The 19,577-nt window shown below is 38.9% G+C and overlaps 2 protein-coding genes and 1 long non-coding RNA gene across 6 annotated transcripts in view; 1 reads left to right on the top strand and 2 right to left on the bottom strand.

The window, feature by feature from the left end:
* The window catches only part of fam13b (family with sequence similarity 13 member B), a 45,958-nt gene extending 36,979 nt beyond the window's left edge, over positions 1 to 8,979 (bottom strand). For 3 of the 4 annotated variants that reach the window (XM_054792533.1, XM_054792532.1, XM_054792534.1), the window contains exon 1: positions 8,733 to 8,979. The gene's annotated coding sequence lies outside the window, so the exon portion shown is untranslated. The remainder of the gene's footprint in view (positions 1 to 8,732) is intronic. The other variant, XM_054792535.1, reaches the window with a different exon arrangement.
* LOC129190125 (uncharacterized) lies at positions 8,923 to 10,876 on the top strand. Its single transcript, XR_008572932.1, has 3 exons — positions 8,923 to 9,080; positions 9,166 to 9,225; positions 10,616 to 10,876. It is a non-coding gene; the product is annotated as an uncharacterized LOC129190125 (long non-coding RNA).
* Positions 9,883 to 18,999, bottom strand: cxcl14 (chemokine (C-X-C motif) ligand 14). The gene is made up of 4 exons (XM_054792542.1): positions 18,727 to 18,999; positions 15,992 to 16,097; positions 12,082 to 12,195; positions 9,883 to 10,523 (listed from the first exon to the last, which is right to left on the bottom strand). Exons 1-4 carry the CDS (start codon positions 18,788 to 18,790, stop codon positions 10,508 to 10,510), a joined length of 300 nt encoding a protein of 99 aa, XP_054648517.1. The 5' UTR covers positions 18,791 to 18,999; the 3' UTR covers positions 9,883 to 10,507.
* Between the last annotated feature and the right edge of the window lie 578 nt (positions 19,000 to 19,577).

Raw genomic sequence — 19,577 nt, 5'->3', positions numbered from 1 at the left:
TGTGTGCAAGTGCGCTTTCTGAGTCAGTAAATGAGCAACTGTGAGAATGGAGCTCTCAAAGGCTTGGTAGGAATTTGGTCATTTTGTAGAATATTAACAAAACTGTTCTATATTAAAGCAACAGTAAAAAAAATAGCGACTTGTATGTTACTATAATATTGAACTAAAATCACATACAAATGCATAAAACTTCATTTTCTCCAATCACACTAACCTCCACTACACAATATTTCACACTGAGCAAATAGTTCTGGTCCAAACTTTTTTGGGACCCAGCCACAAAAGTATATGAGTGGTAGCTCGTCAAAGTTAAGGGGAACTTTTTTTTTTTTTTTTGGTACTTAAGAATGTTAAACTGTTATTATAAATTATGCTCTTCTAATGGCAAAAGATAGACACTCTAAGAGACTCTAAGTACATTTTGCATTATTTCCTAGGACAAAAATGGAATCTAAATTCTAACAAATCCGAGGACGGACAGACACAAAAATTAATTGTTTCCTCTTCTACCAAGGCCTTCCTTTCTTCCTTCAGTTGAATGTTACACAAATGACCTGACCTTCAGCTTGTCTGCAACACCTTGACATCAATCAGCAAGGGGGAGACAAGAACAAGTGCGAGGGAAATATGCATTCTTTCATGCTCCGTCTTCCTCTGCTTCTGGCGTCTTGTGTCAATTGTCTTTGTGTTATTAAAGCCACTTAAGTTTTGTTCGTGCCATCTCAGAGGCCTCCCTGCTCACTGCACCACAATGGTTTCCTATTCCTATTATTAGATATCAACCATCTGTTTTCACGATATTCCTGAACATCACACACCAAAGACACAACACAATAAAATGTGCTAATGAAGCTTGCAGAGGCTTTAAAGGCATTATTTAGCTTGCGTGCCTTCCAAAACCAACTGGACTCAAGTCTGAGCCTATTTAAAAGTTGAGAAAATCCCATTATTGGAACAAAAATTCCTGCATTGGTCCAAAGCCTCGAAAATGCAACAAAATGGAAACCGTAAAGCTGTTTTCTTCTCTGGAATTACAACAAGCAGCCAATGATTGTGTTGTATCTTTAATACCAGCGTCAATAGACAGCAGCTAGCTAAAGTAAAATGACACTCTGCTGATCAAGTATACTTGCCAATCAAGTATTTTTCACTGACATTTGGTTAACCTTTTACCCAGCACTGCGTCTACAAAGAAAACAAGCTGGTCCAAGGTTTCATTTTCAACAGGTAGATGAGTGCGGTGACTCAGTAGAAAAGAAGAAGGGACTAAGTAATGTCTGTCATGAAAAGTCACCCTAAAAGGCCTGGCTACCAGGGATTTGGTCCGTAATGGAACAGTCTAGAATGGCGCTGACAGGGTTTCTTTGTGTCTGTGAGTCTTAATCCGACATATCACACTTAACCTTCAGCTCTACAATGGCGGACATTGTTTGAAGGCAAAGGGAGAAAGTTGAAGTCACAGCGCTAAAAAGGGGGATAGTGAGGAAGGGCGGGAAAGGGCACTGAATGGAAATCTGCAAAGTGCAGAAGTGTTTTAACCCTGTGCTTCCTTTACAAAACATTGAAACATGAAGCCACACAGACAATCTAGTCCAGATACAATACAATTGGCTGGCAGAGACCCGATGCCCTTCTTAACAACTTAACAACTACTGCTTTGCATCACTTCTTGTATGGGAATGCGTCTACCTTTAGAGGATAAATACTTTGGATCCGGCACCGAACCCCTGAGACTAGAGTTGTCCTACCTAGTTGTTGCGCATGAACTGATGAAGCATGCACAGATGAGATGTGAAACGTCTTCTAGGACAACATGAACAGTCCAGTTGCGATTACTCTTTTGAACGCATATTGTTTTGAGAAGCCAAAATCTTTAAGTAGCCCCACCAATGAACCGAAACTACATTCCTCATCACCAAAATCCGACTAGTGGGGGGTGGGGGGGTGTTGTTTGGGCAAGTCACTGTTAATGCAATACACTGCTGATGGGGACGTCATACTACTTCATGTCAAAAAATCCGAACTCTCTCTTACAGTCTAAGACTATCAATGCCAGCATGTGTGATCACTCACCTTTCAATGCATTCAATCAACTTTTCTACCATCTTTGTTTACACATTTTGCCTGGCTCTCACTTTCTTGCCTCTCTGGTGGGAGCTAGCTAGCTAGAGTTTTTTTTTAGTTTTTTTTTAACACCACAGTGAAATTTTACCTTTAAAACTAACAAGCAATGCAGTTTGTTCTGAGCTAGTTTTTGTCCCACAGGGAAGCTACAAGTGGCCGTCATGGGGTACGCGCTAACTTTTTAAGTGTCACATAACCTTGCTCTCTGCTCTTGCTCCCTCCGCTGTGATTTTGAGTGGCTCACAAAATAATATTTGTTTCAAATCTTAGTACTTTTATAACTCAATTCAGACATTATGCCTGTTTTCAATGACAAATGAGCACAAAATAGCATAAACACAATGAGCACACTGTTTGAGTGGAGATGTGCTTTTTCAATAAAGTGCAGTTGAAATGTTGGCAGTCACATAAAACGAAAATAGCTCACTTCTCCTTTCTTTTTGGCAAAGTAGCTTTAATAGTGCTGGAAGTTGGATACACCTGCACTATCAGTTTATACTGTTTTATAATAAGCAGGCCAGATTTTTCTGAGAAATATATTTAAATCGTTCTTTTTTTTTCTGTTGTGTTATTTTTAGCCCCAAAATATATCATTGAACAATTATTTTCCCTTGTATTAGGAATGGGTTGGTTGGCCCTGCCAAGTTGGCAACCTTACCAGTTAATTTGTCGATTTTATTTTATTATTGAATATTTTTTGTTGATGACAAACTGACTATTCCACACTTCAGCCCAGTAGTTGAAAATAACGTGCAAGTGAGCTACTTTGCCACATTAACTCCTAAAGAGAAAGAAAGGAGCCGATGTGTGTGAAAAGACAGCTGTATTGGCGTTACTAGTATTTATCAGTAATACAGTGGAAATTACAGGAAATGTGAATGTTCACTTTGAAAGTCAATTTTGGTGCACGCCCCTAAATTTTCTGCTTACGCTCCTAAAATGTTAAGTTAGGGGCCACTGGGCTCCTAGTAAAAAAAAGTTAGTCTGGAGCCCTGATACGGAAAGCATTTTCTTTTTAGGATCCAGTCATGACGCTACTACCAACAATATACGGAATCTGCAGATTAACATGTACGCTTGAATATTCTTATTGCTTGTGGATGCAAACACGTCTAGTTTTCAAGAACACATGAACCTTAACCGGAATATTGCGTGCATGTAAACATAGTGACTGTGTGTTAAAGTATATATTTAGGTATGATGTAGTATATCTGTCTTCATGAAACAAGCAGAGTCTGTAGCTCGGTGTGCTAACCATTCAAGTGGGGAATTACCAACAGACAGACAGCTCGCTTAGTTTACAGAGGTCCACAGCATCAGAAAAGCAGCAACAACAGCAGTTATTTAAGTGTTCTTGAAATACGAAACATTTCACCTCCTTATCTGCACAAATGACAAAACACAACAAGCGTCACAAGACAGGTGCATTCTTCAATTCCACCCTACACAAAACATGCGACCAAGAGATGCTTATCTGCAGAGATGGAATGAAACAAAAACATGACACCGCTTTGCTCTCCTCCCGTTGTGGCTTTTTTAGCTGTGTTAGAGGTCACTCCTGTGGTTGTTTTCTGGCTGAGCAACCAACAATTAAACAGATGTGCACATGTGGAGGGGTGTACAAGTGTGCTGTGTCATACTGAGGGCTTCTAATGTTTTGACCTTGTCATGTAGCCAAATTAAAAAAACACCTCTCAGCATGACGATGCCGTTGCACTTCAACACCGTTGCAAACATTCATTCATTAAAAAAAAAGTCCTTTTGTATTTAAACATCGATACGAATGTATGATGGAGACTATGAATCACAGCGTGAACGACCGCTGACGCAAATAATTCATAAACACACGTAATCTAATTTCACAAACAATATCCGACTGGAAACTTTAAGCCGTAAGCCGTAAGTTAGCACGGCGCCATGCTAAGTATGGCTAAAGCTGATTAGCATGGAACTGAGTGGGTCCCAATCGTGCAAATGACTCAGACAGTATGTGTTCTAAATGCTACATGCAGTAGTGTGCTGGGGGAGCAGCCTCAAGAAGGACGCCACATGCCTGGACAAACTGGTGAGGAAGGCAGGCTCTGTCATTGACACTGAGCTGGACAGCCTGATATCTGTGGCAGAGCAAAGGACACAGAAGAGTCTCCTTTCCATCATGGACAACCAGCATCATCCAATGCACAGCATCATCTCTCAACAGAAAAGCAGTTTCAGTGGCAGATTACTATCACTGTCCTGCTCCATCGAAAGACTGAGCATATCATTCCTCCCCCATGCCCTGCGGCTTTTCAACACAACAAAGGGGGAGCGGTAAAATACACAGGACAAAAAAACACAGGACCGGACTTATTAAATTATTATTATGTATTATTAATATTTTAGGAACTATTGCACTACAAATTTGACATGATTTGTTCCATAATTATTTGCTTATTTATTCTTATTCTATTTTCTTATTTTTCTTGTCTCTCATGTCTTGCCTTAATTGTTTTATTTTATTTTGTGATTAAGTGATTACATTCACTATGACATTTTTGCAGAGCTGCTGGAAAAATGTGAAATTCTCTTGGAGATCAAGTATCTACGTAAAATTGCTAATGCTAATCATTGGTGCATATATGGGAGTTTCAATGTAAATTACCATCAAGCTAGTATACTTGTTTAAATGTATTTCGTTTCTGTTAAATGTCAGAAAACTTATTTTATACCTTATGTACGTTATAATTGACATGCTTTACTCCTATATGTTCAATTTTACAATGCTTCAAAGTAAAGCTCTGAAACGGAACATCACCGGAGTCTTTATTGAGAACCTGTTATCGCTCTGCTGAGCTAGCAAGTACATACACTTTTTGTTAAAAACATTTGGGGTAACTGGTTGAAAGCGTACTGTTCCGCAAATATGAGTTTTCTGCAATTTGGGTGATGGGTCTCGCAGCCAAACCAGTTGAGATCCACTGGTCTAAATGGTGGTCAAGGGATGATCATAAGACCAAAAGAGGATAGCAGAGAGGACGTCCAAGAAAAACATACAACATAACAGGAAGAAAATGCAACAGTCCTATCAGTCTCCAGCTTTGAATCAGAGAACGTCCTCGCCTAGTTTAGACATTCCTCTGTAGCTCGGCCCATCACTGATAAATTATTGAGCATGTCCTGGGGGTGGGGGGTGGCAGCTATTCAGGTCATGATATCTCTCTCCCTCAAAAAGCTTGCAGACTCGTTTCATGATTGCCACGGCGCAGACAGCATCAAATTTTGAATTTGTTTTACATAAACGCATTTGAAAAAAAGAAGTGTACAGCGCTTCTATGGAAGGCCTTTGTCCTGAGGTTTTTTTGTGCAACATGACCAAAATATTCATTAAATAATGTAACAATGTCATAATAATGTTTACATATGAATACAGCAGAAACTACCTCAGATCTGAATAGGTATTTTTTTAACAAAAAGGGTTATCTTTCCATCAGTATAATCATCCTTTTCGTAGCTATGCATTTAATTGCCACTCTGCCACATTCATAGCGACAACGGCCCAAAGTCTGACGCCTACAGCGGAAAGACTGCAAACAAATGCACTGCTTATTGGCATGTGTGGGAGAACACACGCAGCAACATTTTGTTCTGGACATTGTGCACACAAAGTAGACTTGTCCATCATCACATATTCTTTAACTGTTTTTTTTTTTTAAGTTATTAAACCAAGAAACGTTCATGAATTTTCCAAAAAGACTCTTTCATTAACGGTGTCCTCACAGGGCTCAGCCCCATCTGAGACTACGACATTGAGTGTTATTGATTGGTCTTTATCACCCTCGCTCCTTTCTCTGTCTGTCTGCCTCATTCTGATGGAAATTTCCACACCAGTCCACACTAACACCAGCAAGAGTCTGCTTTCACCGGCTTTAAAAAAAACACAAAGATAAATAAAACACATCTCTCTCTCGCCGTTGTCATTCCCAGCCTTGGCGCGGTCCCCGCGGCTCCGGAACGTTTTTCGGGCCCTCACGCGGCAAAACATTGAGACTGAAATAACGCAGAACGGTACGCTGCCAGCGACGGATCAACACAGCAGCTGTGATGAAGCTGACAAGCGATTAGGGAGGAGAGCGAGAAAGACCGGGCAAACTGACTTTCATGCAGTAAGTAACAGGTCATCTTTGGTCAAAGGCAAGGAGGCTTTTGCACAGGCAGCTTCACCTATATTTCCAAATGGTTTTGAGTTAAAATTACGCTCAAATTTGGGTTTCCGCAAGTATTTTCATGAAAGTACAGTGGAACCTCAGTTTTCGTGATTAATCCAGCCCAGAAGGTGGATTGTGCAAAAACCGAAACACTGTAAATCTAATTAATCCGTTGCAGATACCCAAAAATGATAACACAAAACACTTTTCATAGAGAACAGTTTTACATGCAGAAAACAATGACGAATTAAATGGATAAATGAACATTTAACATCACTTTTACCTTTTTTTTTTTTTTTTTAAAGACACTGGATGGCAAAGACCGATAAGTCACCAACGAATGGATGCTTTGCATGGGCATTCCATTCCGAGTTAGGAATAAGACTAATTTGTTAGGCACAATATTTAGCCACATGAAAACCGAGAAATACATTTTTGGCAATGATTTTAATACCACATAAAGTAAACCTGCATATACTTTAGTGTGTACAGACTGTACAGCAGTATAGATTTACTAGTCGGCAGGACGGGGTAACGTTACACACTAGATCAGGTGAGACTAGCTTGTAGAAAGACCTGCATCGCCTTTGGTTAAGCCTGGCCTCTCTCCGCAGAGTCAAAAACAACGTCTCGCTAGCCTGGCAACAACAATCCCACACTGTCGGCAGCTGGCTAGTCGTGACACTGCTGTGTCTGCAGAGTGTGTGTGTGTGTGTGTGTTGGCTTTCCGTATTAAAACGCAGGGGTCGACTTACATACGTGGTCCTATCTCACACGGCGGGAGGTTGGAGAGTTGTGACACTGCTGGAATGCGCATACGTGAGATCTCGCATGCTATGGACGTGAAGCTTGGCCGTGCCTCTTTGACCACACATTTTATCAACACTTGTATTAGCATTCGATACGGCCAACTGTGTTTTAGTGTTTTTATGACTCAACATCAAGGACAGTTAACTTATTTTTACACCGTTAAGGATGTTTAAATGTTACTTAAAACAAATGTGTCTACTGACATACATTTGAAAACAAATGATATTGCACCGTATTAGCGGAAAACGCCAAACTATTACAGTACAATGTGAAACTGATACAACAAGCAGTCAAGAGACACATTGTTGCGCCGTCACATTACTTCTCATTTGTAAGCGCTTTGAGTGCAGGAAGGCAGCCGCTTGGAAAGCAAAAGTAAACAGGCAACGGAACATGAAGCCACCTTCCTACTGGTGAATCAATCAGTCAAAGCAGCAGAGGACATTTGGTTGCGGCGCGAAGGGTAAGCCAACAGTGCCGTCACGCGGCCAACTGCCATGGAGACGCACATCACGGATCATTCAGCTTTCTTGAAGTCAATGACGCTTTTTGGGGGGGAATGGGACACATTATTTGTCGTGTACATAATTACACGTTACACATTTTGACCGTAAATACAACAAAAATGTCATTACCATGAAAAAAAATAAACTCCAACCACACATGTGAGGTTGTACTGGATAAAAGGAAAGCAACTGAGGCAAGATAAACAGTTCTTAAGGTGAAATACAAATGTAAACAACAGTATGTCAATCTCACCCTGGACTTCAAAGGGTTAAAACATGTCCTCAAAGGAGATGCATGTGAATTATGAGTGTTATGAGCACAAGGCGTGTTTTTATAATGATCTTGTATTAGATGTCACTATATGGGGAGGAAAATCCATGGTAATTCAGGTCAGTGGCCGGATGAGATTATGCAAAATTCATAACATTTGTCAAAGTTTTGCTGTCAAGTCAGAAACATCAATTGGAACAATTAACGAAACAAAATCAAGCGTCAAGGAGAGTCACGTCATAATGACATGCCACAACATGACCCCTACAAGAGCATTCCAAAACAGGGAAAGAATATCAGAAACTGTACGTAATGAAACATGTGCACAATTAAGACTGCAAGGCGCACGTCATGGCGATAACATAAGACTAGAATAAGACTAGAACAAGAGTCATTTAGTGTTTTAGTGATGTGCTAAAAATGTCAAAAACAGGTGATCGACGCGAGACAGCCTCAAAGCAACGCAACAGATGCAAGAAACTAAACGCCTAGAATATATTTAAAGTGCAATTTGCAGCATGTGTACTTAATAATAATAAAAAATATATTTACATATCATGTTCTGCCTTCGACGGTTTGATGGAACGAACCGAGCTAATCTCTAGCTAACAGTTAGCCCCCAAGAAGCGCCGTTTTTTTTTAAAAAACGCTACACTTTACACAATTTAGTGTGCGCTAAAATGTCTATCTAAGCACCCAAACGTGGTTTATTAACTCACTCCCAGTCCACAATCATTGCATAAACGTAAAGAGCGTTAGCTTAGCATTGCTAGCATTCGATGCTGTAATACGTATGAGTGGAGCAGAGCTGTTAGCAAAGCAAGCTAACAATCTTACCAGGGCAAAAACAAACAGCAACGCGGGCCGACAAGCATCAATTTCCGGCTCCGGCTTTTCGGTGGCCGCTGTCCGTTTGGAGTGACGGCAAAGTGGACGTGCTGCTCACAGCAGGCGCAGCAGACAACGCGTCGGGCTCATGTCAGAATATGCTAGAAGTGGAAACGAGTTGCTGTTCGATTTCCTTGCTTGCAAGTCGTCTACCGCGCGCGCACACACACGCGCACACACCCCTCCAGGGACAGAGCTGCCAAATCCTGACTCCGCCTCCTTCCTCAGTCGCAACAGAGGAGGAAGCAACTGCCAAATACTGACCCACACCTCCACGAGAACATTTATTGACTAAAGGTAAATATTTGTGACTTTTCTGGTCGATAAACGAGATAAAGACAAATTTCTGAGTCACATGTGTCTTGACTCGCCTTTTTTGAAGGGTCTTTGGAATACAACCTGCAAGTTGGGGTTGAGGAGAGGATCGATCGAAATATCGAAAGTAGGTCGATAATAGCGCTATTAGCTGGCTATTTAAAAAAAAAAGTTTTAATATTTTGTAATAAAATAAATAAAATAAAGTAACTTTAATTTTTAAAATGTCGCTAGCTCTTGTCTGTCTTCACAAATATTGTGTTGTTCACATTGTTGATATTTACTTTTCATATTGTTATATTTTGTTCACATTGTATTGTATGTAATAAAATAGAATAAGTGAATACTTTTTATTATTTTGTCGATATTGTTTTATCGCTTTATATTGTTGCATTTAGGTACTGTTAAATTGTTCACAAGTAAATATTTTGATAAGAATTTGCCTCAAATATTTATATTCTGATTATAATCATAAAACGCCAAATCAAAGGCAAATATCACAGAATCATTTAATATTTTGAAGTAAAACGTATCGCTGGTCCTATGGATGAAAAAATGTGCAATTCTACTACACTGCCCCCTGGTGGAAGTACTTGTGACAGCATTTTGACATTCTGGCTTTTGGAATGTTTGTATTTCTGTTGTCAAGAAATATTTTACACCAGTATGTTGAACTGTATGAGCGATTTTGAGAAGCTACCATGAGATTTACATAGAACTCTTTTTTTTAATTGCACTTTCACTATCCCATGTTTACATGTCCGTGAAATGAATCCAACATAGGTTGCTTTTAGACGCTTTATTGCTGTGTTTATTATTGTTTTTTGTTTTTTTTTTTACACACAATGGACTGTTGAACGCTTGAACACCCACCCGGTCCCAAAACTAATTAAATAGCAAAAAAAACAAACCGAAACTATAATGCCGCCATTCAACATACATGACACTATAAAGTCTTTCTAACAAATAGGCTGTTTACAAAATGCACTTTACATTGGAATGCATACAAAACATGAGTAAAATGTGTTCTTTGTCATATTTGCAGGTATACTTGTGTGGCAATAAAACATTATTATTAAAAATTGTAGTAAATAAAATCAGCTCATTTATTATCAACGTACCGTCCGATAGCTTCTGGGGGAGCGGACCGAATGTACCACTCAACTGTTATATTCATTATCAGAAGTAGGAACTACAACCAAAACCCCCCAAAAGAAAGCCACTAGTTTGATATATCAATGTCAGCTATACAGTAGATTATCTCTTGATGGCTTGAGGAAGAAGAGGAAGTAGTGCAGATTTTTTGCAACGTCAAAAAACGAATAAACAAAAAAAAGTCCCAGTGGTGTCCTAGTTGTTGTCTTGTTTTTTTTTTAATTATCTTCTTGTTGTGATGACTCGCCGGTGATTTAGGCCTCGTAAACCCTGTTGGAAGAAAAAAGATCATTCATTTATTTATTACATTTTTCTTTTTTTTTTTTTTTTTTTACTGAAAGCGTCTTTTGTTTTCCTGCCAGGTGCTTTCCACACTAAAACAAATCACGTGTGTTAATATCCGAGCTGCGATGTTTGCTCAACTCAACCATCTTCTTTACGGCGCCGAACCTTGACCTACAACCTTCTCCCCCCACCGCCCAGTGCAGAACAGCAAAAATCCAGATAGGTACAGTATATACTTTATTCATCTCCAAGAGAAAGTCACAGTTCTAACAGCTTGATATAATATACAGTAGATACAACAAAAGGCACACATGCAGGTTAATAAAAAAACAAACAAACGTCATACCAAAAAATAATAAACTATAAAAAGTAAAATTGTAAAAAAATAAAAAAAATACATTAAAAACAATACAAAAATACATATATAAATAAAAATAAAATAAAAAAGTAAAATTCTGTACAATAATAATGCAAAAGAAACCTATCAACCTATATAACTCAACAGAAAAGCTGGGAAAGTCTAATAAATGCAGACAGTAAATAATGCAGTAAATAATGTAATATAGCATAATACCCCTCTGGTGAGTGTCATTACAAGTAGTGACAATATATAATGGATAGGAGGCTGTATTTGTTTTTTTCTTTATTTGTATTGTGTTTTATTGATTTTATTTTTATGTTCTTTTCTTATTTTACTCCAAATTTTTAAATTCTCATTTTATTATTGTTGTACTACACTGTCTGTCAGTGTGGCTGCTGTAGCATAGTCATTTCCTGCAAAAGATTTGACAGTATTTATCTTTCTACCTGGCTATCTTGACCCCTGTGTGTGTTTCAGTACATGAAAAACAGATTTAACTAGTATTAAAAAATAATAATAAACGTGCAATGGGAGAATACCACATAAAATGTCTTTAATTTGATTATAGTGCCCCCTGTTGCTTATTATGCAAAACAGCCACTCTTGTGATTTCGTTCTGTGTGTAAAAGTTGAATTCATTTGAGCAGGAAAAGAAGACAATAATTCCTTCGGTTGATGTTACGTGTAGTCGGTGCTCAGAATATGTCATTTAAGCCTTTCGCAACATCAATGTATCTGTTCCAGGGGTCACCAACGTTTTTCCCTGTGAGAGCTACTTTTACAAAATGAAAATGGCCAAGAGCTACTCATTTTTGTAACATTTATTTTCAGAGCTTATTTTAAACCCAAACAAAGCGAATATGCTTGTTTAACCAGAACATTAACAAAATGCTGGTGTCCACAACTCACATTTTGTATTTCAGAATGCATTTCTTTCTACTGTTCTTTCATTATTAACTGAAAACCTGAATGGAAAGCAGGCTTGTGGGCACCTCATGTGGTCGTGGGGGGCTACCTGGTGCACACGGGCACCACTTTGGTGACCCCTGATCTATTCACTGCATCAAGAAACATGAGACTAACACAGAATGCTGTTGGCCAAATACTGCAATGCCACTAATAGAGTAGTGTTTGACCCTGACCACAACTGACGTAAAAGACTGAGTCTATGGGTCAACTTACCTGTGTTTGTCTTTCCAGATGCGGAACCATTTGACCAGATTCTTGGTGCTCTGTAGTTTGGGATGAAGGCAGTACTCCTGACCCTTGAAGCGGGACACGTTCTCCATTGTCACACTTTAGGAAGAGAACAAAACAAGAAATAATCAATAGAGCAGCACTTCCCATGCGAGCTCCCCGGCTTAGGGCTTTTTATGGGTGTGTCTTTTGTTCATGGTTTTTCACTATTCGCTGGGGGTCGCTACACCCATGAACAGCCGTATTCTACTGCATATGCAAAATAAGGATAACAGCAAATAGAATTCTGGAATTGTTTTACAGTCAAACCTCAGTTTTCAAGCACCCTAATCTTTGTATGATTCTGTTTTGGACAAAAATTGTCACCAATCTATTCGGTTTTCTTACTGCGCTGTACTGTATCGTTCCACGGAGTACAGCACCCAAACAAAGCAACCCACGCGTTGCTGACTTGCTGTCCGTGCATTTTTTTTTTTCTGAATGCAACTGCTAAATAATCCACCATGGGGCCAAAGAAAGTTGCAAGTGCCAGCAATTTGATAAACAAGGTGAGAAATGATGGTGCCCGCCCCCCACGCCCCACAGCTCAGCTACTTGCTGATGTTCATGTATTCATTTCATTCGTCATTTATTATTTCATGTTTCCTTCATGAAAAACTATAATTATTCTGTATAAAATGTATTTTCTTCAAATTTTTGGGTATCACGAATGGGTTCATTTGATTTACATTATTTCCTAATGGAAAAATTGCCTCGGTTTTTGCACATTTGGGTTTTCGTCTGACCTTTTGGAGCAAATTAATAACAAAAACCGACGTACTACTGTATTTGAATATCCCTGCTCTATTGCATTTGTACCGTCCTGTGTCATTTTGATGATACATGGATAAAAACAGAGAAGAAGGCATAAAAAAGACAAAACCTTTAGTGCCTGCATGTGGCATATTCAGGCCAAAGAAGAGAAATGTGGGAAAATCACCCAGCATGCTCTGGGCCTCACCTCTGCCCCCCCCCTTCTTCTTGAAACCATGAATGTTAAATGAGTTGACTTGGGGAGAACAGGTTTGAAAAGGCACATTCAGTGACTATCAGGATTAGATTAAAAGCTTTGCCAGCTATTTTCCGGCCTCTTTAGGTTCTTTAGTGGGATATCACGGCACGCAGTGCAATGTGTGTGCACATGAAAGTGCTTCTGTTACCATGTGGTGCCGCTTTGTAAGGCACCCACTTTGGTTTTGGACTGGATTTGGATTTGTTCGCTCTTTCGCCTGCCAAATGGTGACGGAACATCTTTCCTTCTGTTGTTTAAATAACAACTTGGGGTGTATTTTTGATGATTTATCTGCATTTTATTTTCTTTCTTTTTGACTTTTCTTAAAGCTGTAAATATGTGTAAATATGCTGAATGCTTATATTGTATAGTTCAGGGGCGTCCAAGGTGCAGCCCGCGGCTGTTGCTTTATTGGCCCGCGGCACATCCTACAAATATAATTTAACAAGAAAACTGACAACAACAGCAGCAACAGCAGCAGCGAAAAAGGACAAATCCGCAATAATTTATAGAATAAAATCAAAATATTAACTAAAAAATTTGTAATCTAACAAAAATTGCTAATTTTAGGAGAATAACGTCATAATATTTTTATATTTAGGTAGCATTAAGATGAAATACTAAAGAAAAAAGTAGTTTAAAAAAATGTTGTAATATAATGAGAAACAAACAAATCAACAAATAAAGTTGTAATTTTTGGAAAATGAGGTTACAGAGAAGGTTCTAATGTTACAAGAATAAAGTCAAAATATTATAGTAATAGTCATAGTTATGAGAAGAAAATTTACAAGAAAAAAGTTGAAATAGAGGAAAAAAAAACAAAAAAACAGCAGAAATGGCCAAAAAAACAGGACCACTTTTACAATAAAGTCTAAATAAAGTCTAAAAGCTATATTCTAAGGAGAAAAATATCGTAGTTTTAATATTATAAGGGAAAAAAATAGAATTTTAGTAGCATAGAGTTGATTTTTATATTATGAGAAGCAAACAAAACAAATAATAAAGTTCCAATTTATGGGAAACTAGGTTGGGGAAAAAGTCATAGTATTACAGGAATTAAGTCAGGATATTGCGGTAATTAAAAAAATTAATTAAAAAAAAACTAAACCAATTGGTCCAATGCTAAAAAACAAATGTCACATGACTGTACGTGTATTCACCAGAGTGTATGACAGTTCTTATGACAATTATGATGCTAAAAGTGTGCGTCCTGTGTGATGGAAATTATGATGACTTGGTTAATGGCCGACTGGCGACCAGTCCAGGGTGTACCCCGCCTCTCGTCCGAAGTCAGCTGGGTCACTCCAGCAGGAGGTGGGAAAGCCGGGTGCCCCTGCTGCTGATTGGCTGTCTGGCTGCTTAAAACTTATTGTGTGTAGCTGGGAGACGCCAGTTCTTTCTTCCATGCTCGGAGGACGAGCTCACTTGGACTTCTACTTGTTGGACATTTAATTTTATTTGTGTCTTCTAGTAGTATGCCCAAATGTTTCCCTGCCATCCAGCCTGCCCTTGGCTCTGCTTCTCTTTGCTTTAAAACAGTAAGTTTTCCTGGAGCCTTTTGCCAGCTCAAGACAAAACTCAGTTGGTGCCTGCTGCTCCCTCCTTTGTTGGCTTTGTTGCACTTTGCGTGATTCTCATTGAATGAACTATATCTGTTTTTCGGCCTAACGCCTCTGCATCGGAGTGCGTATCATCCAAATTTTTAATGTGGATTCCAGACAAAACCACAGTTAAAAGTGTATTTTCTCCAGAAGGTGCATTACAGTTTCACAATTTACACATTTTGTTCTCACAAGAGTAGAAAATTCCAACAAATCCAAAGCCATAGCTGCTAATACAAACCAGCCGCCATTCAGCTACAAAATAACACATTTCAGAGAGAAAATCCAGCTAAGTGAGATGATTCAGGACTATGTGTCTTGTGGTAAGCAGCAACAGCAGCAGGCCGGAATGCCAAAACAAGCTAAACAAGCTGCGCGAGCCAAAACCACCACAAGACAACAAAAGCTAGGGTGGAACGGGGGTCTTTTGCTTATTTCCCTCCCTCTATCCTTTTCCTTTTCGTGCCTTTCCAGAACCTGCTGAGACTAATTTTTCACCGGGCACCAGTAGGTGGTGGCCCCTGTCACATGCAAATAGAGCAGCACACACACACACACACACACACACACACGCACACACACACACACACGTCAGGTTTGTGAACAATCACAAGAATGTGAAAGCAGAAAATGGTGAAAAGCATCCATTAACTAATCAAAATATTATTATTGTTAAAATATTGTTACTATAACAGCTTATTAAGGTGAATTTAGTCGCACACAGGAACCTTCCCGTTGTCATTTCCCCCATGTGAACTGACGCTAGATGTAGTTTTTCTTGTGTGTGTGATGCCACATTTGGCCGGCAGAGGGCAGCCCAGAGCGCATCTTACGCAACTGTGGCCTGGTGAGGCTGACATAACCGCCCCTGTTGTTGTTGTCCCCTTCACTGCACCTTCGACAAAACTCCATGTAAAACGTGAGTACAACTGTGTTAAAGTATACAAATATGTTTTAAAGAGTATGAATGGATTCTTTACCGCTTATAGTGGAATGCACACGCAATGTTTACATATGTTAACGCAACACACGTTGGTGTTTCATTGGATTGCTTGACATGTTAGGTGTTAGGGCAGTGAGGAAATATAAAAAAGTTAACTGCCTGTGGAAAAACAGTAAAACAAAAGTAAGAGGAGGATGTGGAGGAAGTCTTAAAGGTGTGGCAAAAGATAATAAAAGGGGACGAGATCATCTCCGTGCATGCATGTGATAGAAATAATACTACTAATAAAAAGTAACTCACAATATCATCTTTTCCTGGCAGTAGGGATATTTGGGCTTGATCTCCAGCTTCTGCACATCCTTGTATCGGATCTTTGGTCCTTTTCTGGTGCACCGGCACTTGTAAGCTGCAGAGGAGGGGAACACAAAGATAATAAACAATCACAGCAGACTTTGTCTTCATGAAAGTCGCACCCAAGACCCAGGCTTGGTTTTAATTAGGGCTGTCAAAAATAACGTGTTAACGGTGGTAACTAAATGACTTTTATTGCAGTAATTCCCCTTTAATGTTGTTAACTGGTTCCAGACCCTACTGTGAAAAGTAAATTCCCGCAAAGTAGGATTCTTTACTTATAAATGGAATATTTTCGTCATTAAGAGCATACAAAACCTGTTTACGACTGTGTACATTAGTTTTTTAACATTATTAGAGCACTCTAGACATGAAATAACGCCCCTGTAGTCACCTTTACACTCATATTAACCAATATAGAAAAGACATGTAAGACATAATCTGCTACTTTTTTACTTACGGTTTCTGTACAGTACTTCCTGCGGTGGATATTGTCTCTTTAATGCAACATTACTGACACCTAGTGACCAGTGTAGAATACTATATATCACAAAATGTCTTTGAATGAGTCTTATGAATGCCTTATATTTGTATTTTAGCTTATTGAACCATTTTTATGCTGAAAATGCTTAATTTAGGTAAAAAAATGTAACATTTCCTTAAATAAACATTTTTTTTTTACCAATTATATGCCATAGTCAACCACGAAGCAGCAATGATTAATACATTTTGATAAACATGATAGAGTGAAGCCACGATATTCGAAGCAGGAAGTGGCGATTTTGCATCATGGCAAGCCACACCTCTGTTATGACCGGCACAGTGTAGCGTACCCACAGAGTGTGACACTCATGGATAAAGAAACAGAAAGACAAAAACAATAAGTGGATATTCTTAAGACTCACACAAGTAACTCACTCTTGATGTAAAACATAATCATTAAACTCACTTATTGGTTCATATAACGCTAGCAAACTAGCACTGTGCTCTCTGAGCTGGCCCTCACATGATGATGATGCATTCAGTTAACTGTTAATGCGGAAGCACAGTTTGCTGCATTTGGATATCGTAGAAAATACACTCAAAATATGTAAATCCAACTTAAATTGCAGTTTGTGGTGTCTTTGCACACAACCCCTCATTGCTCATAACAACAGTTAAACTGTGATTCTTCTATGGAATAGTTTTAGGCAAATAGAGTTTCAGATGTGTCTGGTAGCTCGATTAAAACTTTCAGTTCATTTGGAGCTGTTAATACATACAAGTATACATAATCTTAATAAAATACTGCAAAAATTAGCATATTTCAGACATAGTGGCAAATGATGATTAATCACGATTAATTAATTTGAAAACTAACATGATTGTCAGATTAATCTAATTAGAAATGGTCAGAATTGTAAGAAAAAAGGCAATTTTTCTTTGCAAGTAGTCGACAAAGTGACTTTCTTAATTGTGAAGGTTTGCTTAAAATAGTCACTGTTTAATGCCATTGCTAATATTCAACAGTACTAGGGTCACTTCATTAGGTACCCTCTCTAATGGGATCCCGTACCAGTACTCCATCTCCCCCTGCTGTGGTTTACGGGCCATGTGTGAGTGCCTAATAAAAGCAATTTATTTTGGAGAGTAAGATGTTTGTGATGGGTGAGGCGGGGTGGGAGCTGTGGGAGTTGACCACCGTTATGGTCCAAGGTTTGCAGCATCCATCAGCCGCCTCACCGCGTGACAATAAAGCTGTCACATCCCTCAGCCAACACAGCGCAAACACCTTGCGCGACAACAAAGGCCAATAAAAATAAAGCGTACTGAGATTTTTTTTTTTTTTTTTAAACACACAAATTTTGCAGACACTTATTTTGTCAATGGATAAAATACTGGGGCACTTAATCTCTTACTGTCATATCCAATGTCTCTTCCAATGGCAATGTGATAGATGACACAAACAGAAAATATCAGTTGTTGCTAGGTAGAATTCATAGGTCTCAGTCATAACCGCCCAAGAGGCCAATACAAAAAAGGCATATGCCAACCACACAATCTAGGAGGTACGAATGGTGAATGCAAAGTTCATTTATTGACGATGTCCAATAAAAAAACAAGTATCTGCAAGGTTTGTGATTTTTGTATAAAATTATAAAACATATATTCTAAAAATATCATTTTTAAAAATATATTTTGTTTTGGGATCAAAACAAAAAATATCACAACAATTTGGATATACGGGATTTTCATTGTACGGCAACAACAAATGCTCTGTATGATAGAAAAATGGTATTGTATTGTGCCCTGCCTCCTATACAGAGCGCTGAAGTAATGTTTACTACACCAAACACTTTTACACACAAGACATCTTTCCAAATATAACCAAATGCAATACATGATCACATCTAAATCTGGCATTTCTCCTGAAAAAATTTGAAAACTTGTGCTGCATTGGGCAATGTTTTCCTGCTCCCACGTCTATTAATTCATTTGATTCCATACTCAAGCCCCCCTGTAGCCCTTTTCTATATGCGCCCATCCATGCATGGAGCCTCTAACGAAATAAGTTTTTTGTTCTCCAGTGACAGGTCATGTTGAAAAAGCTTGCAAAGTCCACAACAAAAGTGGGATTTCATCACCTTATTACAAGATAATGAAGCAGCAGCTTGACAAAAAACATGTTTTTTTTTTTGGTTTACCTTCTGCACTCAGGACGTATAAGGCCACCACCAGGAAAAGTAGGACTGCTGTGCACCGAAGCATGTCTGCACAAGTGAGAAGATGAAATCTTTTTTTTTTCTCTCCTCAAAAAAATCCAAACACTTTAAAGAACTCTGGCAGAAAATAATTTGACCAAATGAAAAAGGCTCAGAGCTTCAAATCCACTAACTGTGGAGCAGTGGAAGTGATGGAGGAGGTCCACTGCCCGCGTCCCGACGAGGCTCCACACACACTCTCACCCCCCGCCTGCTGGCTGCTGCCTTTAAAAGCGTCCCGCTGCCCCCCTGCTCATTAACATGCACCACCAGACAGCCAATCAAAACACCCGAGAGAAGAGGAGAACATGGAGTCCATTTCTAAACATTAGAAACACTGTGCGTGTGTGTGTGCGTGTGTGTGTGTGTGCGTGCGTGCGTGCATGTGTATGTGTATGTGTAACACTTGAACCACTTCATTTGATGCACAACCTAATGAAATGCACTACAAGAGCTGTAACAAAAATAAACTAAAATAATACGTTTAAAGTGGTGGTGTGACACTTTTTCCACGGGGGGCCACATGCTGAAAAATCAAAAGGATGAGGGGGGCCACTTGATATTTTTGTCATTTCTTCAAAATTTCATACAAAGGCTAAAAAAATTATAATGTATAGATTTAAAGTATTATTATTATAAAACTATTGTTCCCAGTTTTGCTATTTTTCTGGTTTAATTTTCTTTCTACAATGTGCCGATGGCCAATAAAAAACTGCAAATGGCCCTTCACTGGTGGCAAATGGCCGCACTTTGGATATCCCTGCCTTATAGTACGCGTCTAAATTTAGTCTACA

Source organism: Dunckerocampus dactyliophorus, chromosome 11 (genome assembly GCF_027744805.1).
Source record: "Dunckerocampus dactyliophorus isolate RoL2022-P2 chromosome 11, RoL_Ddac_1.1, whole genome shotgun sequence".
Lineage (NCBI taxonomy): Eukaryota > Metazoa > Chordata > Actinopteri > Syngnathiformes > Syngnathidae > Dunckerocampus > Dunckerocampus dactyliophorus.
Note: the sequence above shows the minus strand (reverse complement) of the source record. Positions and strands in the feature narration are given on the sequence as shown.

Bases quoted from the DNA above. Each gene is read 5' to 3' on its own strand.
- cxcl14 (XM_054792542.1), bottom strand. From the start codon at position 18,790: ATGCTTCGGTGCACAGCAGTCCTACTTTTCCTGGTGGTGGCCTTATAC. The intron at 16,098-18,726 runs GTAAACCAAAAA...CCTCCTCTGCAG, and splicing joins ATACGTCCTGAGTGCAGAAG to CTTACAAGTGCCGGTGCACC. The intron at 12,196-15,991 runs GTGAGTTACTTT...CTCTTCCTAAAG, and splicing joins TGCCAGGAAAAGATGATATT to TGTGACAATGGAGAACGTGT.